Source organism: Astyanax mexicanus, chromosome 16 (assembly GCF_023375975.1).
Source record: "Astyanax mexicanus isolate ESR-SI-001 chromosome 16, AstMex3_surface, whole genome shotgun sequence".
Taxonomy (NCBI): Eukaryota; Metazoa; Chordata; class Actinopteri; order Characiformes; family Acestrorhamphidae; genus Astyanax; species Astyanax mexicanus.
The window spans coordinates 20,077,347-20,103,662 of record NC_064423.1 but is presented as its reverse complement, the minus strand read 5'-3'; the positions used below and the strand labels follow the sequence as shown (position 1 = coordinate 20,103,662).

General features: G+C 39.5%; 1 protein-coding gene and 1 long non-coding RNA gene across 47 annotated transcripts in view; one reads left to right on the top strand and one right to left on the bottom strand.

Annotated features, from left to right (window-relative positions):
* The window catches only part of LOC125782176 (uncharacterized), a 63,814-nt gene extending 63,269 nt beyond the window's left edge, over positions 1-545 (top strand). The window contains exon 3 of the long non-coding RNA XR_007424746.1: positions 454-545. This is a non-coding gene — a long non-coding RNA (uncharacterized LOC125782176). The remainder of the gene's footprint in view (positions 1-453) is intronic.
* adgrl2a (adhesion G protein-coupled receptor L2a) overlaps positions 1-26,316 on the bottom strand; it is a 134,420-nt gene that overhangs the window by 9,775 nt on the left and 98,329 nt on the right. For 24 of the 46 annotated variants that reach the window (XR_007424743.1, XM_007233161.4, XM_049465339.1 and 21 more), the window contains exons 6-20: positions 25,135-25,431; positions 24,676-24,779; positions 23,958-24,143; positions 22,897-22,935; positions 19,628-19,811; positions 18,502-18,624; positions 15,271-15,476; positions 14,423-14,596; positions 13,971-14,180; positions 9,506-9,726; positions 8,395-8,461; positions 3,822-3,913; positions 2,612-2,656; positions 1,257-1,283; positions 442-610 (exon numbers count right to left, since the gene is read on the bottom strand). Coding sequence is in view for 45 of the 46 variants with exons in the window: in XM_007233161.4 (XP_007233223.3) it covers positions 442-610; positions 1,257-1,283; positions 2,612-2,656; positions 3,822-3,913; positions 8,395-8,461; positions 9,506-9,726; positions 13,971-14,180; positions 14,423-14,596; positions 15,271-15,476; positions 18,502-18,624; positions 19,628-19,811; positions 22,897-22,935; positions 23,958-24,143; positions 24,676-24,779; positions 25,135-25,431 (2,144 nt within the window). In the remaining variant the exon portion in view is untranslated. The remainder of the gene's footprint in view (positions 1-441; positions 611-1,256; positions 1,284-2,611; positions 2,657-3,821; positions 3,914-8,394; positions 8,462-9,505; positions 9,727-13,970; positions 14,181-14,422; positions 14,597-15,270; positions 15,477-18,501; positions 18,625-19,627; positions 19,812-22,896; positions 22,936-23,957; positions 24,144-24,675; positions 24,780-25,134; positions 25,432-26,316) is intronic. The other 22 variants (XM_049465343.1, XM_049465344.1, XM_049465350.1 and 19 more) reach the window with 7 other exon arrangements.

The following is a 26,316-nucleotide window of genomic DNA, read 5'->3' as shown; positions in this document are numbered from 1 at the left end:
CAACTTAAAAAAAAACATTATAAAGAAGCCTTAATTATTACTGATATTGTCCAGATTTGGCAGCTATTTTCTAATCATTTAAAAAAAAATTTTTTTTTTTTTTTTAGTGTCCAAGATTTCTCGGAAAATATTTAGCAGGAAAAATATTCAGTTGTAAAATACTAAAACAATTTTATATGCGACCAAAATGGATTCATGTTTGTTTAATTGAAAACAAAGGGTTTTTAATGTTACTGTAAATCCGCAAAGATAAATTAAATAATTAAAATTATTCTTAATTTCAGAACAAATTCACTGCTCTCACACAAAAAAAGGATCTCAAAATGCCAACGTCACAGAAAAATAGAAAATTTAAATTACATTTTTTTGGCATGAGGAACAGAAAATCTGGTGTAAATTTGTGATGTTCAAGTTTTCATTTGCACAAAGCGTAAATCTGACCTTTTTCTGCAGCAGGCAGTAGAAGATGAAGATGAACATTCCCTGGAAGGTGTTGAAGATGGTGAAGAGATAAGCTAGCACCACTGAGGTCTCACTGATGAAGAACAAACCGAAGGACCAGGTCAGGCTCACGAGACACAGCAGGGCGAACGCTCCAAGAGTCCAGGACCTTTAAAAGCAGACACACAACAGCAACACTGAGCCGGGGGGGGCTCTTTATAATAAAGAGCAGGTCCTTGTCATTTGGAAGCTGAGGCTGGGAGAGATGATTTAAAGTATTGAATACGAGTTTGGAATAAAAAGATAAGAAAATTAATCTGCAAAGATCATGTCTATTAGGCTTTTTGGAGAAATTGTGGAGCATAATTTGAATGTTTCAGGGGGGGTTGCTGCATGCCACAGTACTAAGTGGAGAAATGCTTGTGTAAATGCTTGATTTTGGGCTGCATTCAGAAGAGAAGGTGAAAAGAAGGAGTATTGGAGAATTGGAATCTGTTCAAATAGGTCCAGTACACTTGAGGAGGCGCAGACAACACGTCTCAGCTAGCTAAGGAACCAAAGAGATAGAGTTAGAGGAAAGAAAAAAGGAGAAAAAGAGAGGAGGTGGTGTGTGAAGGTCCGGGGGAGCCTTCGGACACCAGCGCTGACGGATAGAACAGCACGGAGATAACAAACAAACATGGAGAATGGGCACTCTAAACACAGGAATGTGGGAGCTGGAGGGTCAGAGGGACGACTGACGAGAGCGGTAAGAATGATGGAAGGGAAAACTACGAGGCCGAGAGAGGAACGGGCGTCTAATCTAACGGTCTTACTTGATAAATGGTTTATTATCTTCATAGCTAGAGAGCGCGGTAAGCAGGGGAGAGAGACAAAATCAGGTCAGACAGATCACAGCTTTGATTAGCATGCAGTCCAGTTAAAAGAATGAACGAATGAAAGAAACAGAAAGAAAGAAGGAAGGAAAGAAAGAAATACTCTGAGGCTGAAATTAAGATGTTCAGATTTATCTGGATGAAGCTGGCAGGATCAGGAGAAAAGTTTCTCATTATTATAACAGTATTTTCTATTCTGTACTCTGCATACATCATACTGTACACAAATATGAAACATATGCCATGTCAAAGCCCAGAGCAGTGTATTTGTGTATTGTGATAAAGCTGATAATGGCCATACTTGGCTCTGTAGCTCCTACTTCCTTTTTTCAACAGGAACAGCAAATCAGAAACACATTTAGTTTATACAGTAAATACAGTCCTCTGACAAAAAGGGTAAATAAAAAGTCATTTGAACATAAACTGCTTTTTTTTTTCCTTTCACTTTTTCCACCACATTAAATTATCTGGATATACAGGGGCATTATGGCTGGGCAATACGGCAAAACAGCAACCTTACAATATATTCTAGATTTTTAGTTGCTTAAAGATAATTCTGATATTTATTTAAACAACATAAAAGCCACAAATAAGCTTCCAAGAATGCCCACAATAGATGTCTGCACCTACAAACTTCTGCAAAATCAGTGAGAGACACTATAATAATGCATTCTGAAATGAGGGCTGTATAATATATTGAAAATATCAACTAACTGATACAAGATTTATCTGTGTGCAACTCAATAAAAATATGTACATAGATCACATTCATATAAAAATGGATCAGTTTCCAAAGTTGGAGTTTTGTCTTTAGTAAATTGTCATAATAACATTGGAATTAAAGGAAAAGCATAAGAACTCAAACAATTCAATACTCTGTAGTTTGCCAACTAAAATGGTCTTAAACATAAGAAAATTGCACTCTTTTTGTTATCATTTAAAAATATACAGTACATAATTATAAGCTACATACACACAGACACTATTTCAATATACAGCAAACAAATAATGACATTTTAACACTAAAATCATAACTTTATTAAGGATTTATCATGTTAAATTGTATATGGCAATTTCTATTAAGCATGTTAAGATATGAGTATTTCAGCCCTGAAATATACTAAAATATTGAAAATGTGTTTGAAAATCAGATCCCCGTTAGGGATTTTTTTTTTTTTTTTTTAAATCCATCGTAATACATTTTAACATCAAATAAAATTTAAAATGCTGCAGTGGTAAAGTTTTATGACTGACCCCTCCCCCTACAGATTGTGATATATGGTGAGAGAGCTTACCCAGGCAAATCGGTATTATAGTAGCCATCACAAACGCGATAATTACTGGTTTGGGTAAAAGAAGAGAGTGAGAGGAGAAGAGAAGAAGGAGATAAAGAGAGAAAAGAGGGAGAAACATGGAAAACAGGAAGAGAAGAAACGAGATGCCACAGATTAGCTCTATCCACATGCAACATGCAAACACTGAATCAATCCAGTCAGTGCAGACGGTGGTGGGCTGCCGTCCCCCAGCCTGTAATGTCAAGTAGAAAACAATGGGACACCCAACAGCACACACACACACACACACACTCACTCACACACACACACTCACACTTAAATGATAAAAAGGGCTTTAGTTTAGAGTTTTATTCATTTTAAATGTGAATGTTAAAGATAAATTGTACTGTTTTTCCTAGTTTTATTATAGTAGAATAATAACTCAATATTTAGTTTTATTCTTGCTCTGGTAATGTGTGTACCTCTTGTCAAAATTAAATAATAACTACAATCAAATTTTTGGAATTATAGTACTGTAAAAAAATAAACAAATCTGTCTAGTCATGAGCGATAATTACTAAACAGACACAGGGAGGGGGAATTCTTTTAAAACATAATGCGTTCCTATTCAGAAGGCCAGGAGGCAAGCAGAGCTCGCTAGACACATATGTTCTCTTTTCTGCTATTAAAAGAGGCTCTGTTTTTTTCTGTCTCCAAACGAAACACATGGAAATGCTTTCTCTCCTAAGCTGCTCTGCCTACACACACACATCCACAGCTCTTCCAACCAGCCAGAGCCTTATTCTATGCTGTAGGGAGACTCTGAATACGTGGAGCCGTGCCAAGAGGAATTCTGTGGTCACTGTAACAGTAGAGGCTAAAAAGGAACTGTCACAAAGTGGATGCTGTCATCATTATGTGATGTTTTGGCCATATAATTGCTATTTTCACAAAAGGACACAAAAAGAAGGAATAAATAAATACATCTTGACCATTATAATCTGCAGCCCATTTGCATTCCTTTGCTAAGTGAACCTTTTGGCAAATAAAATAAATTTCAGATCTGTCTTTTCTACAATAAAACAAAGCAAAAAAACAGCCAGTTTTTCTATTTTAAAGCCATTTTAAAATGTTTTAATGATACTAAATTGAACTAGAACTGCATAGAAAACAGTGCCCACATATGAGCAGGTGAGCGGATATTCAAAAGACTCGTAACGACTTCACTTACTTTATGTTTTCCAACCTGCTGGAGTCAGGTTTCAATGAAGTGGAGTGCTTCACCATTTTGTACATTGTGATGACCAGGAAGATGAGATTAAGCTGTCGAAAAAGGATAATGCCTTTGTTAATAAATGAAGATATATGGCAAAAAATATACAAAACAAATTAAAATGAAAACAAATGAACAGATTAGTGAGAGTGAGAAGAGAGAAAAAGAAGTTATTATATTAGTTATATTCTTGAAAGAGAGAACTCTAAACTTTTCAGACAGAGCCAAATACAAAAGCTTCTACATTGCGATGGGCAAAGCCAAGCAGACCGGAGCCAACGCTGGTATCATTCTATATTGATAAGGAGCATGAAAAATGGATCAAACTCCAGCACAGATAAACACAGGGCTGTTAAGAGAAAAGACAAAACAGTCTATCGAATGATGGGTCAAATAAAATGAAATAATGATGCATGTACATATTCTGGGCTCTAGTTGAGAAAAGGGCACAGCAAGCACCAGCATGTAAAAGAAAGCTTTTAATGCAAAATGCAGGACTAACACACTCTCCACTCTTTCTCCACTTATACACACACAACTGTAGGGATGGCTCGGTTATTGGTTTAAATGCTGTTTGCAATATAAAATTTTAAATTCAAAATCTAATTATAATAATTTTTATATGAAGTCATAGGGACAGTAAATGGTCAACTCCAAGCGTCTCCCTGTAAAGCATGCACAAGGACAACTTGTTAGAACTTAAGTCTTTGAAACTCATTGTTGAGGAAGCGGACTGTTGATTTTTTGACATTATACTCAATGACTATAGAATTCTAGCACAGGTCTAGTGCCTCTGCTGGCTGGTTGCAGTATTGGCTCCACCAATCCCCATGTTTCAATTACAAAACGGACAATTTCTCATTGATCTACCAAATTTTAAGGGTTGGGAATATTAATGCTACGTTTATGCAATTTATGCTTTTCTTCTGTATATTGAAACAACACTAAAGTTTATACCAAAAAACTTCAATTTTTGAACTCTTCATGCCCTCCTATCTTCACACACACACTTCAGAATAGTTCACTTTTTCTGGGCAAGTATGCCAGTGTGAAAATGCTGAGGCTGCAGGATCTTTTTATAATAATTTGGTGCGATGAACCCTCTTTCAGACACGGCAGCATATTCATAATCTAGTCTGCCAGTGTAAAAGAACTTCAGCTCGCTCCTGTTTGTAGGACGGTCAACCTGACTTTTGTTCCTGTCATCTGGTCATGCGTCTTAGTTGTTTTCTAGCCTGCCATCAAAAAGCACAGCTAATCAATACACCCCCATACATGCACAGCATCAGCTGCTGGGGCTGCGTGTTTAGGGGAAATGATGAAAGAATGAAAGGGAGGGATGAGACGATAACGACAAAAAGATTGCCATGATGTTGCGTTTTGTTTGGCGGGGCCCGGCGGACTCTGCGGCTCTGGCGTGACTCGGGCGCTTTCAAACGCCTCTCACACAGCCTGGAGTGGTGACACGGATCTGATGAGACAGGGGAGGAGGGGAGTGTGTGTGTGTGTGTGTGTGTGATGTTGGCAAAAGAAACCCAGCCAAGCACACTGCTACCCCACCCCCGCTCCTCACAGCCACCAACTCACTTTCCCTGGTAGGCTCCCTGGGGCCTCTGCTACCTTTGTGAGAGCTGTTCCTGACTTAGCCCCCCCATACACTCTTTCTCTCACTCTCTCTCTCTCCCTACATCCTTCTTTCTCTCTCCCTTTCTCTCTCTCCCTACATCCTTCTTTCTCTCTCCCTTTCTCTCTCTCTTTCCACAGCTATCCATGCAGAAGGCCCTGGGCTCTTACTCTGTGGACTGTGCAGAAAGCTTTTTACCACACTGTGGGAGTCGGGGGTGCGCGCTCGCATGCTGAACTCCGGATGAACCGGATGAAATATTAAAGGTGCAGATGGAGCTGTCCTGGATGATGCAAACTGCTCGTGACGTGTCATGATCCGAGCTTGCAAGGCATACTAATGTCTTGAGACCACTCATTACTTCCATGTCCTTCTTTTTCATGGAGCTAATGCCCTGCTGTGCCCCGGAGAAGGGCAACCTCTGGCTTGCCTGCGAGCCTCCGAGAGCTACCAGACTTTTTTTATTTGTTTGTTTTTCCTAAAAGTGCCAAAAGGGATTCTTCTTGGTCTTTTAAGAATTTTGTTTACAAACTCAATGGAAAGCACTAAAATAAAAGGGTCTTTGGGGAACAAAAAGTGTTTTTTCTATAGTATGCACCTCAGAATCCTATAGGGTACCTTTATTTTTTGAATCGTGGCAAAACTGCATTAAGGAGAAGAAAGGGTGCCAATAGGTATGTGATGATCTGCTTCAAAGGGTCCTATTTTAAAGGCAATACACCTCTACAGGGACTAGAAAAGCTAGATAAGGGTGTGCATTTCTTCTTAGCCCTAATTATACCCAGTGGCTCATAGGACAAGGACCCACGATCTCCACTCATCTTTACTGTTGGGCTTCTTCTCAATGGTGTTCCAGTTCATTCCATTTCACCTTCTATAGTTCAGCTTTTGCGTTTACTTTTTACTATTTTATACATTTACTCAAGATACCATTTGAATCTTTTTTTTTTGCTAAATGATATACCCTAAAATTTGGGTATATTTAGAAACCCTTAGTGAACTTTTTGTGGCAATTTTCTTGCAATAGAATACAATAATTTAAGAAAAGTGTAAAGAAAATAAGAGAGATGGTGAGAGAGATACATTGCTCTTCACAGGAAAAAGACCACCCTAGGCCTTTGCGTGAGTTTCGCTAGGCTAGTTCACTTTATTTCCCCCTTTCTTCTGTTAAAATTAGGCTGCTGCGACTGTAACACTTTGAATAATGAGATCTCTTTCTGCGTCCCCCTCCTCTACCTCCGTTCCTCACTGACAAGGACAAAGCCAATTTGCTGAGAAACCAGGGTCATGGGTTTAGGGGGAAAACCTTGGTCCCGCTGGTTCCCCCGAGAGCATGCAGCCATTGTGCTTCATCTCGCATTGTCAATTGTGGAAACGGGGCTGGAGAGCGGCGAGCCCTGCTCGCTGTCCAGCCGGAGCCTTCAACAATAAATCAGCTTCATAAAGGGGCATGCTCCTTATGTTGCAGATGACTAGAACATGGATTCTGATTATCAGAGCCACCGCAAACACATACATCAAACGAGCCGGAGACTTCAGGGCTACGGAGCTGCGCGCGTCCTCCCGTACACCTCCACGAAGAGACACTGCGCTGACCTTTCTGCTGAGGGTGACTTCTAATGTGCGGCTGCTTACTGGAGCCTATATCTTTGTGGTTGCCACCGCTTGCCACTTTTTTTTTCCTCCTCTTTTTTTCGTTCTCTCCTTCCTTCCCTGCCTCTTGTTGAACATTCGATAATTCTCAGTGCATGCGGCCCAAGGTCTCGCTCGCCACTGTAAGACAAACAGCACTTTCCATTACCGTAATCTCAACGTTTGACAAACGTTCCAGGAGGTCATGTCGTCTGCGGATAATAAACTCGGCCCTGGCCAAACATTTCTCCACCTTCTTCTCCTCTCCTCTTCATTTTCAGGAGGACGGGCTTCGACCGCTTTCTCATCCGCCAGGAATGGAGATTAGAGGGCAAACCAATAGATAGCGGAGAGCCGTCTCCAAAGGCACCGGGCTCCTGTGAATGCCACCTGCTAGATTCTCGTCTCCCTTCTTCTTCTTCTCTCTTTTTTTCCCCTCTCTCTTTCTATCTATCTTCCTTTACTTCTTTCTCTCTCTCTGCTGGTCTTCTCCAACTCCCTCCAGGCCTCTTCCTTCTGTGCCTCACCAATCTACTTGGAGGCAGTGAGGTCATAACCAGTAAATAATTGCATGGTCCAACGGCAGCTGTGTCAATATGATACGCCATATGTCCTTCACCTGTACGCTCCTCAAAACCAGCTCCTCCACCGCTGCCGGATGCACCACAGAGGAGACGGTTATCAGCTATTTTCTTAAAAAGTCACGTTTCCAGGAAGAAAAAAATAGCAAAAAAAAAAAAAAAAAAAATCACTGCCAACTGCTTATACTGAATACTGGTGGCCTAAAGTAACCCGGGCCTGTCCTTCACTACAACACATGGATCATTATTTGAGGACACGTTGCGGTTTAATCCTCGGCTGAACGTCACAGAACAATTATTTCTTATTTCTTACAAAACAAACATGAACAAAAAGAAAAATTATTCAGAGCCAACGCTTCTCCTCTCCTCTACAAGCTGCATTGACTGGGTTTGCTGAGTCTGAACTGATCTGAGCAGAAATCGAAGGGCTACAATCTGTTGAATCAAGCTGGGGAAATAACAAAGGCGGCCTGGCTTGATGTTTTCACACTGCGGCGCTTCTTGTCGCAGCATCTGTCCTTGGCTTGGAGAAGTCAATTACAGCTTAAACTATAAGGCATATCACTTTGGCCAGTTCTGGAGGCAAATATCTCTCTCTTTGTGCCTTTTCCCTCTCTTTTCTTCCCACTCGCAGAGAAAATGCGGCAGCAGATTGCACGTGAGAGCACGGAGCCAAGAGCTGAAGTGAACATACCATAATGATGAAGGTAACAGGTCCAATGAAGCTCCAAATGAAGTGGTTGTCCACTCTCAGCCAGCATCTGTAGAGGAGACGGAAACAAAGTCATTAAAAACAGAAGCGCCCAACTTGTTATAAATGGGAGTATTTAGCCAACAAAGTTCTGTCTTGATAAGGATAACACACACAGAGCAGCAGAGACAGAATGCTACCCCTGACTGAAGCAGCAGCATAGCGTCTGGTGTGGATCACGTTACGATGTTGTAGGCCGGCCCAGCCAGTATATACATTACTGTTAAATGCAGCTCAGAGATGGTAATTGTCTGTAAAAGTATCCAGGTGCTCTTGTCTGTGACCTCCGGCAGGAAATATTGATTATCTAAATTAGTGCAAACTTACACCGTGCTAATAGAAACCACAGAAGACATTACACACACACACTATAACAGCAGTGTAACAATGACGACAAAGCCCATTTTTTTCTACATCTGCCTATACATTTACATTACTGTTTTTTTTTCAGTCAGTCATATTGTCAGATAAAGCAAAAGCTTGGAGATTGTAGGAAGTTAGTCTGACCTGTTTAACCCTGTGTTAAATGTGCTCTACCAAACGGCTGAGCAGAAGTTAGTCACTGTATTCTATTAAAGAAGACACTAAAGATGTCTACTGATACTAAATAATTTTTCTGCTTCTTTTTTTAGTGAGGACGTTAAAGAGTAAAGGCACACATTAACACGCAATGTAAAGACAATCCCACCTTCAGAGTCCAGCCTGAGCTAAAACACCATCATTAATCTGCGTAAAAGCCTTTTTTCCAGCCTGGCCCTCGTCTTTGTTAGAGCGCATTCTACAAACAAGAGGTCGCCAGAGGCTCTTTCAACCCAACACACTAACAGAGTGATGAAAACCACAGTCACTTCAGGTGTTCTCTGAAGACCTACAGAGTACATGTGACTGCACATGTGAGTGTGTGTGTGTTTAAGGCACTCTGCTCACTAGAGAGTCATTTTAAAGCTTTAAAGCTTCCAGTGTGCAGGAGACCGATTTTAAACAATAGCAACCCAACCTAAAATGCAGCACCTACAAAAAAAAAAAAAAAAAGAAGAAGAAAATGTTCACTTACGCCTTTGTAGTCCCGTAGCTCTTGTAGTCTACGACCGCAGAGACACCCACAACAATGGCAGGGACCAGATAGCCGGAGATGTAGTAATATTTCTTCCGCGAGTATTCACTCTCAAACACCTCCACCAGCATGAGATAGAGCTGAACTCCTTCCAAGCACATCCAAGCGAAAGAAGCCAGGAAGAAATAATGCAAGATCCCAGCGATGATCGAACAGCCGATCTGTTAAACAGACAGACAACAAACTCAGTATGATGGATGTGGACTTTTACAGGAAAATAAAATAGAAACATGCCTTAAATATGAATAAAATCATCTAGGCAAATTTTAAAATGGTAAAAAATAAGAGCATTTTTGCAATTATTGAAACATTAAGGATGTTATGTACACACAAATTGGTTGTGGACAAAACTGTCAGGTGGAGTTCTCAGAAGTGTAACGTTTAATATCTTCTTCTACAATGTCACAGTCACCCTATTAACTGTAACCAACATATATTTATTAATATAATATGTGTAGTTATTTCTTTGTGTGTAGCTATTGCAATATTTAGATGCACACTCTTTGAAAGCTTAAAGATACAAAAGGAACAGAGCAGCACCACTAAAAATTATCATATGGGCCACTGTAGTGAATAACTTAAATAAAACTAAATATGGGCATGATGAATAAGAGACTTATGGCTGACTTTTTAACACAATTTTATATACATTATAACGTGTTGTTTTAATAAATTGCTTAACCTCCATGCCAACGTTATAAGAAAAATAAAAATATACAACTTTTAAAACGGTCAAATGTATTTTCTTATGTAAAGGTATTCAAATGAGTCTTAAAAGTACATAATCAGATTTCATACTGGTTAAATTGTTCAGTATATAAGTATATTGTGTTACACATTTGGTTTTTATTAACAGGAGATTCAGGCAAACTACTACACATTGCTTTAAAATTTTGCTTTAAAATATTCTCTAAAAACACAGTTATAATGTTTTTAAACATATTTTAGCTCGGAAAAGGTTCCACAAAAATGTATTCACAAGACCTGGTTGTGTTTCATTTATTAAAACAAATAAATGCTAAGCAAAATAGGAGTGAAGGAGTTACATTATCTCAGCATTCATGTTGTTAATGCAGACTAAATTATACAGCATTCATCATTCATGCTTTATTATGGCTATACTATAATTATCTAATAATATGTGTGAGCTTATTGCCAGACTTTATCCGTAGCAGATCGCTATGTGCTGGCTCATTTAGTTCAATTTACTATTGACCACAACTGTAAGAGAACCTAGCCACATAAGGCGGGGGTAAAAGGGGGGTGCGTGCTTTTTAATTGCTCAGCGTCTTCTATGTATAATATTAAATTAGTCTATCAATAATCAGTAGAAAAGCTTATTTGAACTGTATCCGTGGAGCCAGGAAGTGATCTAGATGATGTGTTGTGGTTATATATGAGCACAAACAACAAATCGTAAAACAAAACCACTGCTGGCTACTGGAAACAGAAGTTCTGCTGGGGTTTACTGCAGATAGAGTTTTGGAATCAGAGCTTCGCTGTAGAAAAAAAAAAAAAAAAAAACTTCAGATGTGGAGTCTGTTTTACGCACTTGATTTGACGTGCATGTTTAAAAGAAATAGAAAAATCAAGCCTATAAAGGATATTGAATTTATTGTTTAGCCTACACTGTACCAGTGTAGTTTTACACAATTTAATACATATAACCAAGAATGGCAATCACTGGGGCCCAATCACTACACCAAGAGAGACCAAGGTTCATTTTAAAGCATCAGTCTGTAAGTTTTGGTGATATAGGAAATAGAAATATATGGAAATGGAGGAGCTACTGAACGTGATGTCATGTGACCAAGAAAGCCTAAAACCTCATTGTTCCTTCTGTTTTTTAATTGCAGTCCAGATGCAAGAGTTTTATCACTTAGTAAAAGTGTGAAATATTTTTCCACAGACGTCCCCCTGAGAAACTAGTCCTGTCCAGATACTTTATTAACTATATTAGATGTTAATCTGATAATTGAGGCAGAACACTCATAAATTACAACATGTTGTCCTTACTTTACTCAGGAATATGACTGCCTTCAATTTAATATAAAAATAAGGGACTGCTGCTTTGACAAATAAATGTGGCGAATTAAAAAAAAATAATAAAATAAAATAACTAAATCTCTTCAGAGGACTTCTTGAACTGCAAAGATGTATTCTACATTTGGACTGAGCTGACCTTATGACTTACGATTTTCAATAAGTCTTTTACAAAAAAAAAAAAAAATCATAACTTGTAACAAAAGGCAAATGTGTAAGTTCTTTGATATAAAAATAAATAACTGTTCAGCTATTCATTCACTGCCTATACATGCCACAGTTTTAATCTATAATAATAAATGATTTTGAATCCTCCTTCCACACACTGGCCTTTTTCCCCTTGAGGCCTTGTACTGTAGGTACAAGGACAATGTTTAACAGATGTGTGTAAAGAAAAAAAGTTCTTTTTTTTGTTGCAAAAAGTATTATTTTTCTAGACCCAGAGATGTCAAAAGAAAATGGGTCTGCTATCAGAATTTGGGCATGTAGTAGTAGGAATACTCTTCAGCATTTCCTCCCAAGTCATATAGAAACCGTAAACATATGTTGTTGATTTTGTTGTTGAACACATCAGAGGCGCTCCCAGTGGTCGGCTGATTAGAAATTACATTACTCAGACTGCAAGACAGTGGAGAGCCAGACGTGTCTGTCCAGTGATTGACCACTACTAAGTCTATCAAAAAATCTGCTTAAAACTGTTTGGGTGTTTGCTATGCTTGTCCCATCAAGTTGTTCCATCACCCTCAGGCATGTGTCTGCAGGCCAACACAAAGAGGCAGTATGAAAAATGTAACTATACTTGAATGCAATGTTGGAAGGTTGTTCAATTTTTAATCAGTTCAGCTGAGCCAATGAAGCCTCACACTTACTAGGACTCCATAATGATCCTGACACTCAGAGAGAGACAGGACAGACACATGCCGCCTCCTCCTCCTCTGATACACATGAGGTCAGGAAATCAGCTACCACTTTCTTTTAAACTTAAACACCAGCCCAACCTGCTCAGAGAAAAGTGCCATATCTCCAGTTCTGATACAACAGCTTTTAAAACCAGCATCACAATGGAAACGATAAAGCACTTAGAAAGTTGTGCTCTCTCGGACTCCGGCTGCTGATGGAAAAGCAACATGCCCTCGGACTCGAACTTGTTATCCTCGGGTCAAAGTGTCTGTGTCTTTTTCTTATTCTGCAGAGGTACTTGCATTCCAAGACAATCAGCCAGTGCTCATGTTCAACTATAATAAAATGTTTTTTAATTATCATACTATTAGTCTAGCAAATATTTTGAGACCAATTTCAAGAGTGGTGAAAACACCAATAACTAGTTTACAAAAGGATCTGCAGATTAGTCAAATTAGTTTTAAAAAATCCATTACACAAAGGTACAGTATATTGTCCTGAAAAAATTAGTGTAACTGTTATCCCCATGTTTGTTTTTTAGTCTTTTTTTCCCTCCTTTTACCTATTTCTTTCTATCTGATTGTTTTCAGGTGGACACTGTGTCATGGTTAACATCTTTTTCTACGTGTGATTGGTTGTCTGAGTTGGTGTGGGCTATAAGAGGTTTTGGAGTCCTTGTCATGAAGTGGTTTTTGACTCAGCCCTACTCTGCTTTGCTCTGCTGGCTGCCTTCCAAGTGTTAGACCAGGGATTTTTTTGTATTATATATATATATATATATATATATATATATATTATATATATATATATATATATATATATATATATATATATATATATATATATTGGGATGTTTAATAGTTTCTTTGTTCTTTGGAAAATAAGGATTTTTTTATGGGTTATCTGCTATTATGGTTTGATTCTTTGGGTTTAGTTTATGGATTAGATTAGGCAAGTTATTTCTTGTGGGTCTTTATTGTGGGTTACTCTTAAGATATATTTCTTTTCTTCGTTTGTGTTCTCAACCTATTCACTGGTGGAATAACTTGAATCTGTTTACAAGTGTAGAGCATCAAACAAATGTTTAAATTGGTAAATGATCTTTCTTTTTTACGTTATGTTACGACTTAGAGGTTTTTCTTTGCTCGGCTGTGTCTTACTTTTAAGAGATGTGTAAAAGTAATACGTCTGCCTATTTACTACATCATCAGTGCAAAGAAAAAAATCTATTACACATAAATATTTTTTTTTTTTATATGAGGGCTAAATCCTGCAAACCCTGCAACTCTACAACTGTACTATACAAATGAAGTATGACTAAGCATCTGATTAAACTGCTGCTTGCTGCTTTCTACATTATGCACGACTTTCCCTCAGATACAAAGCAAGGTTTAATTTTCTTGGGGATTGGGAAATTGCAGTAACCCAATCACAAAATCAATAGCTCTATCGCTATGCTTACCCTGGGTTCTGTCATATCGATGCCAATTAGGAAGATGAGTTCAGCGATGAAGAGGTTTATGCAGAAGTTCTTGTGGATCGTGTTCCTGTCGCTTTGCAGTCCTCGGAAGAAGCAGAAAGTGAATATGCACATGCCAAGGCAGATGAGCGAGACCACGATGCCCACTCGCGTGATGACCGTGAGCAGCAACTTGTGCACTCCGTCTGGACCCTGGTGAACGAGACGGTGGAGCGAGAAAAGAAAAAAAATAAAACATTAATTTATCAGTAGAAGTAGAAGATAAATGGCTTTCCAAGCCAATGATAGATCATGTCTGTCACAACCATCTGTTGTAGCTGTTTGTTGCTAAGGGCTACAAAACACAGTCTGCTTTCGTTTACGTTCAACAAATAAAGACGGAATGGATTAGAGGGACCGTATTACGAATCTGATGTGCATTCTGCGTTTCTTACCAGTACTTCTTGATGAGCCATGAGAACGGCAAAGTTGGTGAGATGGCTGCAGGAGCAGGTTGTGTGGGTTTTGTTGGAATCAATGAGCCTGCAACCTTGCGTGGACCAGTATCCCATCATGCTTCTCTCAGAGTAATTCCAAAAGGAGCAGTTTGAGTTGAAGTAGTGTTGCATCTGTGCGAGAACAAAAAGAGAAGACAAATTCATAATCCACACCTAAATTGCACGGCATTCATTCTTCCCCTCGACAAGCTAATGATGCAGCACCCCTAGTAGGAAACACTAAACACTCAGTGTGCAGTCCCATTGCTAAACAACTGCGAAATCTAGCATGGGACCATTGATTATATGAGGTGCTAATAAGGAGTATAATGGTTTGAAGGCATGTCTGTGAAAATCACACAATTACTTTGATAGAGAGCAAAAATCAAGCTGCGGCTCTTCTGGGAGCACTTCTGACAACTTTAAAAGACAGAAGATAATTGGTCCTCCGGTAATTTCATCCCACATTGTACGGCTAATCTGGGAGTTAATTTTCCAATGGAAAAAAGGGAGGAAATTGCATCATTTACATCCTAATGTCGACGAACGAATTAGTATTCATTAAGAATTCCGTCTAGACCCCCTAATAATCACCAGTTCATTCTTAGTTAATTTCATGTTCGATGGCTTAAACAAACTCCTCTATGACCTTGCAGGCTATTGTGGAAAGAGAGAAAGTTTACGCTCCCCTTATCTTTTCAGACTAGCTCCCGTCTCCCACTGTGCTTATAGCTTGTGTGCTTGTGTGTGTGTGTGTGTGTGTGTGTGTGTGTGTGTGTGTGTGTGTGTTTATCAGCAGGACTCACGTCAATGTGCTCCAGTGTAAAAATCACTGGCTCCGTTATGAAGACTCGACTGGACTCCTTGTTGATTGAGGCGGCGATGACGTCTGAGTTCACCGCCACAGAGAGGTTACGGCCGTTCCCCTCGTTGGCCAGTTTGATTGTTGCGTTCTCTGTGCTCAGGAATTGGCCCAAATTTTTGTACAGAGCAAAAACCAACTTTGCCACACCTGTAAAAACAAAAGAAACCAAAATGTATTAGTCTTGTAACTACATTACTGTCATAAATAATAATATAGAACCTTGTGCGATGCCACAACATAGACAACAAACAGGTTTACAGCAGTTTCTACATTAGGATTAATAACTAATTCACTATAAATATCTAGAGTGTAAGGTAAGGTATAAATACGCTCTATTAATGGATTTTATGACTTAAATAATTGAATATCTTTCAAATATAATCTTCTTTTAATTGCAGTTGATTACTGAATGAATAGAGCTCCATGCTCTGATAGCAAGCAAGCAATGAGTCTGCTCACTGAAGCCAATCAAAAAAACGTCTAAGAGACTAAAGACCTGGTATTCATTAATTAATTAATTATCTATCTGTATAACAGTGAGCTGAATGTAGGATGGTGTTCTCTGCTGCTGTAGCAGAATGCCAATCAGGAGCTCCTACAGTGGAATTAGAATAAGTCTGCAAAACTGGAGCGCAAAATTATCCCAGATAATTAAGAGAATTTAAGATAACACAAGAGGGAAGCTGTGAGACGAATGAATGCCCGTGGCATCACAAATGGATGCAGCGCTTAAGCAAAATCTGCTGATAGCCAGGAGCACCCGCCAAACCCCCCCGCCATTATGCAGAGTCATTTTCACTATTGCTGCATTAGTATTATGTATTATGACTAAGGGGTCTTTAGCCAGTCTCGCCTGAAACCCTTCTTTAGAGACGGCGTCAGGCTCATGTATATGTCTGAAATCAATACAATGGTGTGTACTGTTCCCGCCGGACAAAAATAAATGGACTGTCCAGCACTTTGCTCAAATAGAAACATTTCATATCTGCCTGGTCATTCAGATAAAGCTTAAAGAATGTCTACCATTAACCATGAAAAACCTAGGGGTGGGCGATAATGCTCCAAAATAATATCACAATATTTCAGATCATTTTTTTAAAGCAATAAGTTATATTTTTGGCAATATAACAAAAAAATTAACAATGTTTATTCGCTTTAAGAATGTACTACTGTAACAAAATAAAATGCTAAGTTTTATTTAGTATACTTTCCAAAAAGTAGCAACAAAAACAAATCTATAGACAGTAACTTACTAAAACTCAAGACTTGCAAAGAAAGTTTGGATCCCCCGCCAGGACCAATACACCGAGCTACACCAGTAATAGTTAAACTCGCTCTGGGTAAGAGCTTCTACCAAATGCATGAGCCGTAAATGTGAATGTAAATGGCTGCCTCCTAAATTGAAATTGCGTTGTGGCAAAGCTTAAGGTTTACACCCACAGGGCTTACTTGGCATCTGTGAAACAAATCTGCATCACTTAATCTGTCTTTTATTATTAAACCTCTTTTTCCCCCACTCTAAACCTCTCTGTGTACAGATCAGAGTGGCAAAAATAATCTGAAGTGGTTATAAAGATAGTTGGGAGGATTAATATTATTAATGTCATTACTGTTCATGTCCTTATTATATCATAAAAAATATTTGTTGCCATGTGTATGTGTATTTTGGTGCTATGTTGCTGTGTTTTTGATATGTGGTTGCTATAGTATGTCAGGTGGCTTCTACTGGGATGCTAGGCCATTGCTAGGTGTTTTTAATGGTTTGCTAAGTGGTTTCTATGGTATCCCATGATGTTGCTGTGCTACAGTTTTGCTATGTTGTTTTTAGGTAGTTCGTATGGTGTTGCAAGGTGGTTGCTAGCTTATAGCCAAGAGGATGCTGTCGTGCCTCATGTATCTGTAGCTGTTTTTTTTTAGGTGTTTTCTGTAGTTGGTTTCTTTGGTCTGTATCAGTTGATGAGTTTGTTTACCTGGAGCGTTTTCTTCCTCGTTTGGTTTGTTTACACACAGGCACAAACCTAGATGCACCAAAATGCACCCTAATAAATCAAGCGAGAACACTGTCTCCTCTGACTATGTTCCAGACCAGCACATATATATGTGCAGTTTAAAGCTGCTTTAACATTGTAGGCTGACAATTAGCTGCTGTCCTTTCAAACAGTGTTTTCAATGGGATGTCCATGCAGTAAATTGCATGAATGTGAGCAGTGAACACTGCACATACACAGCATTCAGTGAAAACACAGCTTAGCATGGAGCAGCAGGAGAGCCTGCGTTAGTTCATAGCTGTAGTAATTATCTGGGTAATAGATCAGTTAAACTGAACCTGAACAGCCATCTATCTCTAACCTGAGGAGGATATTTGATATTCGGGTTGCATCTAGGTCGGACCTCTTTCGCAACACAAAAGTCTGTTTTAACCAGACAAAATAGTGCTGGTGTAAAAACGCCCTCAGTATAATTTGTACCATTGTAACATAAGAAGGTTTCACAAATGTTTGAATGAAAAAGAAAGAGCAAAAGTAGTGTTTGGAGATGTTCTGCGTTTCAGTTAGATTTCATTGAGACTTTGTTCCAACACATTTATTGAATTGATTATTTTTGGTAGTGTTAACAAAATTGTGTTATTGACAGTGTGAATAAAAATGATCTATTAACATTCTTTTTAAAGTCTCACAGCCGGAAGGTCAGTCCTGTAGGCAACACACACCAACATTCACTGCAATTTGAGTGTTGTTTCCACAGTGCAGAGCAGTCTGTGTGTGTTTCTCTTCATGACCATTTACGATAGCTCATTCATCTGCTCTGCCAATGCCAGAAAAGCTTCATGGAGGTATTACTAGGACATGGTGATCCAGCACCCTTCAGGTAATGTTTAAACGCTGTGTTTTTGCAGCATGAAATAATCATCTGAAAAGCAGGAACCTGAACCGGCTCACACGTTATGCACTGAAAGCTACATATGTCAAAGCTGCAGGTTCAGATTCATGGACCACAGGCTATAGTGAAAGAGCAATTTGACAGTTGCCACCTTCGCCATGGTTACAGCAGGAGAACAAAGCAGTGGCAGTTAACACTCCTCACGCTCTATAAACACTTCTACTTCTACTTCTGACTGAGAAGTGTGTGTGAGTGTGTGTGTGTGTGTGCGCATGTGAGCGCTGGGGCTTACCGTTCCGACTGTTCAGCTTAACAGTATTGGCGGACAGCTGGATAGATATGCCGCTCTTGCTGCTCTGTGGAAACTTGAAATCCTGCACCTGGCCATCTGTGCTCAGCACGTACACATCAAGGACTGGATGAAGAGAAAGAGAAACAGAGAGATAGAGAGAGAGCGAGAGAAAGAATGAATTAAAGGTGGCCTACAGTGTCAAACTGCATGTGGCGTAACTAAATAATAAGAGTGAGGTACATAGAACTGATGAGCCATGAATTTCAAAAATGAACATTGAGCCAAACCAAAATTTACTGAAGAACAACAGTGCAATTTCAAAACCCTAAAACTGTTGCATAACAATCTCAACAACAGTTTTTATGCACCCAAAATGTACATAATTACATTAACTGAAGAGCTGGCTGAACAGTAAAACATTACAACAATTTGTCAGAAAATACAAAAATGGTGTTGCTGATACTGGAGAGCAGCAAATCACCTTCAGAATCTTATAAATAGGGTTATACAGATTTTTTTTATTTATTATGAGCCAGTGACCTCCACAGAAGGGGGGGGGGGGGGGGGGGTGGGGTTAGAACTCTGTAGAAATGGGAGAGAGCAGGAATCTGTGAAAGACTAAAAGCTGAAGTTAAATGATTGACTCTTATCGTCTTATCTCTTTTTTCCATCCTTCACTGCCTTAAAAACAAACTGGACTGCCTTAACTAATCCAAACTGGAGCTAAACACATATTAAAAGGGAAATCTGACTTGTTTTTAATACTATGAATCAAAACAGCCAGGAAATATTCTGTTTTCCCCTACGAGCTTTCTCGTGGGAAAGAAAAAAAAACAGTGTGTTGTTTAATTCTGAGTAAAAATAGCATAGTGGTAAATTGGCTTGTAAAGCAGCATCTGAGCATTTTTCACCCCCAGCAAAAAAAGTCACATGCTTACTATTATACACTTCAAACAACCATTTAACATGCTTATTAGATGCCTTAATTGGAATCTAGAATGATGGTATACTGAACTGACATTTTTTTTTAGGCTGTTTGCATTCATTGTATACTGTATATGCTGAGGTACTGTGTTTAAACACTACCCTCTCACCCACCCCTGCATCCTTTATTAGCCTTACTCACTTATATTGCTAGCTGGCACTTTCACAATGGCCGGTTCCATAAGATTGTCAGCAAGGACGAAAGCTCCTTCTTCCAGAGTATCCAGTAACATGGTTGCAGCGTGCGTCTGCTCTGTGCTGTTCATGTCTCGCCAGGACTTCAGAGCCTCAGGACGGAGGAGGTTGTCGACCGTATCCACGATAGCCTGCAGCCGGAAGGAACAGCAGTGTCAGCACTTATGACAATCACACGGTCAGAGGTCAAACCTCTCAGTTTATGTCTGCAGCGGTCAGCTTACGACCATGAAAACAAACAAACACACCTCCACAATGTGAGCTTTGTGTTTTTCTGCTTTCTTTCAATCAATCAAATCATTTTGGAGTGATTGTCATAACAGCACATTTCATTCAGGCGCAAGCAAAGACGTATACAGTGCAGTCCATAAGTACACAGTTAAATACACAGTGACACAGTGAGTGTTGTTCTTCTGGCTCTGCACTCCAACACACTGGATCTGAAATCAAACTGTGATGTGATGAGGTTAAATTCAAGGATATTTATGCACCAAGCTATTTATGCATGACCCTTCCCCCTAAATTAAGGGACCATAAGTAATTAGACAAAGTATCTGAGTCTGAATAATACCTGAATAATAAGTTTGGTAAAGAGATGCAAATGTTGCTTGAATTCTGTGAGCCACACACATCATTAAATGCTTCCAGGATGATGCTCTGCCAAGCCTGCAATCCATATATATATTTAGCTTCTGCTTACTTTGTGGTCTTTTTTGCCATCCGTTGACTTTAGTAAGTAAAATGAATACTCAATAGGGTTCTAGTCATATGATTGACATTGATAGTTAAATAGCTTTCAGTCTATGATCCTCAAACAACAAAAATCTTTGTTGTATTGATACTAAAGAGGGACAGACCAATCAGTGTTTTGGGGGCTAATTTAATCTCCGAACATCTTTTAGCTCAACTAGACGAGGGTGTGTCTGGATGGCACACTACCCTTTCCTAGAAAACTGGTAATGTGTGTGTCGACAAACAGGGCTTATTTGATTCGCCTCTCAAGAAAATAAAATGTACCATCTAGTGATAAATCATTAGGATTTTACTGCCCTCTCTGCAGAGCATCTACCACCAGAGTCTGCAGGAGAGCTGCCTCCACCCTTAAAGACTCTACCCACGCACAGCGTGGACTCCTTCCTGTGAGCTCTTTGAATTCAAAACACAATTTTGGACACAGTTCCTTTCTTTACAATTCCAATTAAATTCTGCTGTACTTTTTATTGTGCTTACATGCACTCTCAAGAGGGTTATCCAGTTAGTGGTCTTAAAAGCCTTAATTTTTTTTCCACCAGGAAACAAGTTAGTTTTATATGTTCTACTAATACATGAGCTTGAATGAAGTGCCATTCAGTAGCTTTTGAACCAACAATAAAATTGTATCAGTAAATCTTTTGAATTTCTGCACTGATTACTATTAAAATGTGGTCTGATCACTATCGTAAGTTACAATATAGACAAATGCAGTGTAATTAGACAGATTGTTGTACTTTTAAATGTACTGCACTGAACACATTCATTATACATTCAAAGTGCTGGTTTCTTTAACCATGCATAGTGAAAAAGAGGCCTTGCTACCTCTCATTCAGGACTTCCTTTTGTTTTCTTAATTTGTAGACAATTTGTCTAACTGTGGACTAAAGTACACATATGACTTTAACAATGTTTGCATGTTACCTATACCTTATACTATGTTAGACTATAGTTCTAACTTAACAATAAGAAAAGATAATGATCAGACAACATTGTATAAGTGACATGTAATCAACACAGAAAGCTAAATAATTCTAAAGGGTTCAGGATCAGAGTTGTTAAAGGCGTTTCTGTGTAGACTTCACTATTCATCCTGCTTCTGCAATCAATTAAGACAAATGGAGCAGGTCCACTGGCAGCCATACATACTGGTGCTTTATGTTTCACAGATGAGGTGCTTTGCTTTGGGTCATGGGCAGCTCATTTCTCTTTCTACACTTCCATCCTTCCATCATTTGAGAAGAGGTTTATCTTCATCTTATCCATCCACAGAAGTTTGTCCAATAACTCTACAGGCTTTTATGGATCTTTTATAGAACAGTTTGAGGCTTTCAGTTCTTTTTATGGTAGTTGAATGTCTTCTTTTCTTATTGAAATGGTTCACAATCTGTGGTATAGTCACATCACATTTGAAGCATAGCACACTACTATAATTCACTACTGTGGTCATCTGTGGATGGTGAGGTTGTTTGTTGCTAACCCTACAATGAATTTTGTGGCAGTGGTGGCTCAGGGGTAAGAACATCAGGCTGCTATCAATGATCAGTTTGTGGGTTTGAAGCAGAGATTGGACAAGCTTTTCTTATTCCTAATTACTTATGGTCACCATAATGAACAACAAAAGTGTGTCATTGTCCAACTACTTACAGACTGCACTGTCATTTAATAAGTATGTCTTTTATTTAATTAAGTTCTCTCCTGACCCCACAGTCCAAGCCAAACCATACTGGACAAATCTACATGCACACAGTCTTACATTCCAGAATTAGCCCCCCCCCCTCACCGATTACATGGACTGTATCCTTTAAGATCCATCTATAATGCTCTACTGATTTAGACAGCTCTGATGTCTACTGTAGTCGAAGACGTTCCACAAGCACAGCCCACAGCTTAAAAAGAAAGTAACGCTTTTATGATCTTGCTTCAGCACTGAAAGAGATCTTGCGTCACACTTATTGCAGCCATTCACATTCAGCCTCCAGAAAGAACGAAAGGCCAACATTACAACAAGCTGCAAACCAGGAAAATCAGGAACATCAAACGCCGGCACGGACATTAGCGTGGGACAAAATGTTATAACTATTAACAAAAAGAAAAAAGAAAAAAAAGACGACGAAATAAATTAACTGAAATAAAAAGAAGAATCAAATAGAGAAAGGGGGGTAAAAACTGGATCAGGCTGCAATAAGATTAGTAACAGCAAACAAATCCAAGCCACCCAATACAGCATACTGTACGTGGCAAGAGCATGGAGGGCACTGGCAGATAGATCAAAATGCAGGGAGTGATGGAGAGAATGAGAGGCTATATAAAATGGGAGGAGCACAGGAGCATGCCGCTGAGCAGAGGCAAGGAAAGAGGTTGGAAAAAAATATATATAAATATATATATGTATAAATAAATATAAAAGGTGGGGAGGGAGTGTGTAGAGAACACAGTGATAACGGTAGCATGGCTCAAGTATACCTTCATATACGCCCTGCATGTCCTTTCTCGCTTTTGAAGCTTTGTCATTAGAAAGAAGACAAAAAAGAGAGATGAAGAACAGAAAGAGACAATTAGAAAAAAATGTCGAGGCTCTGGCACTGCACATGGGCTTTCAGCAGCGAAGCCGTCGGGTCTTCTTTATTTAAACACAAATTAAAGCTGATGTCCGAACTGTGGTGTCTGGACAGAACAACCAGATTCAATCGATACAATGCAGACTCATAATAACAGCAGCAGCCAAATTTCTGCAGCTTACTTTAGATTAAAACCCCTGGCAAAGGGTGCAGCTGCTGAATCAGCTCCATGTGTTTAATCCTGATCTCGAAAAAGAATAAAGCCGAGGGGTGTAAAAATGCATTAATCTGAATGCGGCGATTCAACGGCATACATTTCAGATGTGGGATGGAATGTTAAAGCTTGATTATAACCAATTATATACACTCATTTCTTTTTTTTTTCTTCAGAGCATAATCTTTTAGATGTAAGTGTGTCAATCAAGCAGTATTGTTGTACGTCAAGCAGTTCATGTATACATTATATAGCCAAATGTTTGTGGACACCTGCTCATACAATACTCAATCAATATTTTATGTGTTTGTGTCTCCAGTGTAAGGAGTAGGCTTTAGACTTGCTTTACGGCATTTATAACATGTTAGGTACTAATGATGGTAGATTTAGATTTAGTTTTAGAACAGAAATGCAACTCCAGCTCATCCCAACATTTTTGGATGGAGCTCCATCACTCCATCACAGAGAATGAGGATCCACTGCTCCACAGCCCAATTTCTACCTCACATGCTCATACTTGGTTTTGTTTTGGGCCTGATGTGCATCTTAAAGTAGCTGAACATATTCACTATAATGGATATCCACAAACTTTTGGACAGTGTATTTGAGTGTGACAAGAGTTTTTAAGAATTTTACCAAAATGAATAACTCAAATAAAGACAATCATTTACTAAAGAACATTCTGATGAAATGCCAGACGAAACACAAAGCCTTAACCCTTATAAAGGCAGAGCAATAATTGAGATTTATACCTTGTTAAAGCTCCGTCCAGTGGAGTCCTTCTCGCTAGGCCTCAGCTCCTGCAGCTGAGCATCCAGAATGTCCACCAGCTGCTCCATGAGCCTCATGGTGGAGCTAATGTCACCGGGGAAGATGGGCCCTTTGGTGTGCTTGGCCAGCTCGTTGGCCAGGTTGGCTGCGTTCTCCCCGCTCCGGATCTGAAAGATCGAGCAAATTAGCCTCTCAGCAGGCGTCCGAAAAATATCATTCTGCGTCCATGGGCCTCTCGCCCCTAATTATGACATCTTCATGCTGTGAGGAAATATGCTTCGGTAACAGCACCCACGAGCAGCCGCTTAGTAATTAAAAACTGATAACGCTTCCTGAGCGCATTAGACAAGCCGTTTTCCCCCCCTCCCGCTTCGAATAAAAGTTAATTTTGCGGGTGCACAAGGTGAGGGTGGTCCATTGTGTCTAATGGCGGCCAATTCTAACCTCAACCACGAGCACGCGTTAGCCCTTTAAAGAGCACACATTCAGAACAGCATTATCAGATCAAGCAGCGGGGCGCCCTATTGGATAGCTCAGGGCTACATTTCTCAATCTCAGCCAATGATGGCGGCAAGCATGGACCTCAAAATTCGACACTGGGGACTGTTTTATATTCATGGCAGTGAGCTCAGCAAACTGTCTGCTGAGCTATTAGGCACATTTGTATTGCTGGTAATGTGAAGTCGGGCCGACACAAACCTTCTGAGCTACTTGATTGACCCAGTGGGAGGTGCAGTTGCTTAGATCAGGGCCTTTCGGGTGCCAAGCCCCAGTGGAGAGCACACACAGGTAGGAGGCAGTGCCTGAGAGGAAGAAAAAAAAAAAAAAAAGATTCAGACTAATTTTATGCATTTTACACATCACTGATGATCTATATGGAACATTTTATACAAACTTTATATCAAACTTGTTTTTTTTTATGTTCTTTATGTAATTGACTGTCTTTCTTTTAATGACGATACAACAACATTCCCCAACACATGACACATTAATTCCTCGAAAACTATCCCGTTTAACATTCCCAAACGAATAGCAAAGATCACCTCCAGGGATTTAGCAGGCTGCTACCACACGCAGCGCCGCAGCTACAGCAGGTTCAGAGCCCTAAGGACACACATCCAAGATAGTGTCTGTATCTGGTGAGGTAAACATGCTTACCTCTGGTTCCTTTGGGGCAAGGCCGCTCCACGAGCATGCCCCTTTGGGTCTGCGGCCAGAGGATGTCCCTGCGCTCCACACTGTCGCAGAAGCGCTCAGGAGGAGGGAAGGAGTCCAGGGACGGAGGAGTAGTGGTCCGAGGTGGAGCTGCCGGGAGTTTTGGGGGTTTGTTACCAACTCTGGTCCCTGTAGTGGTTATGGTTGTCACCAGGCCTTTCTGTTGGGTTGTTGTCGTCGTCGTCGTAGTCGTCGTGTGAGGCTGCACTGGTGCCGAGGTGGCTTCTGAGATGGGCGGTGCTAACAAGAAAGGAAGGTAAATTTAGCTCACGCTGGCCTGTTTCTTTTTTTCCCCCCCACTCAAGCTAATGCTATTCCCATTGCCAACAAATCACAAATCTGTTTTGATTTAAAATTAAATTGTGGAATATATATATATATAGAGAGAGAGAGACAGCAATAGGCAGACAGTGTTTTTCGTGACCTACATATTATTATAGGCACTGTGGAAGTGGCATAAAAAAGAAAGAAAGAATGAGTAAACAGTGCTTGTCTGCTATATTCAGGCACGATCAATTAGCTTTTGACAAAACCTGAGCACCTGAGCTGAATGTTGTTTTGCTGAACATGTTAAACAACAGATATGCTGATACTAACATCCTCCTCTTTCCTGTTTTAAAAACGACATATAACTAATGTGATGCCGTGGGCACAAACAAGCACATGACATACACATACACACACACACGCTTTCATATGTTGTTCCGGGAAATTAACAGAGCAGTGACCAAGGTTTTTTATGTAGTATGTATATTACGTTTAAACCAGAGTAGGAATGAAACAAATATTTGGCAACTAAAGATTTTTGTATGAAAATGGTAAAAAAAAAATCACTTTCTGTAAAAAGACTAAATATACCAAACATTAATCGGAAAAAAAAGTCATGCCAATGTGTTTTTTTTCATGTATGTTTTTTTTTTCAGTAGCAGTGGCAGGCCCACCCTTCAAACCCTGCCCTCACCCCCACCCATCACCCTGCTGGTATTGTATGTATTGTGCACTGCTGTATATAGTATAGCTACAGTGCCAGGAGGGGCAACAGGGTACATACAGCCAACAAACTGCGGGTTTAAGTTCATTTTTACGATACACTTAGATAAAGAAAACAAAAGCATTTAGGATCAT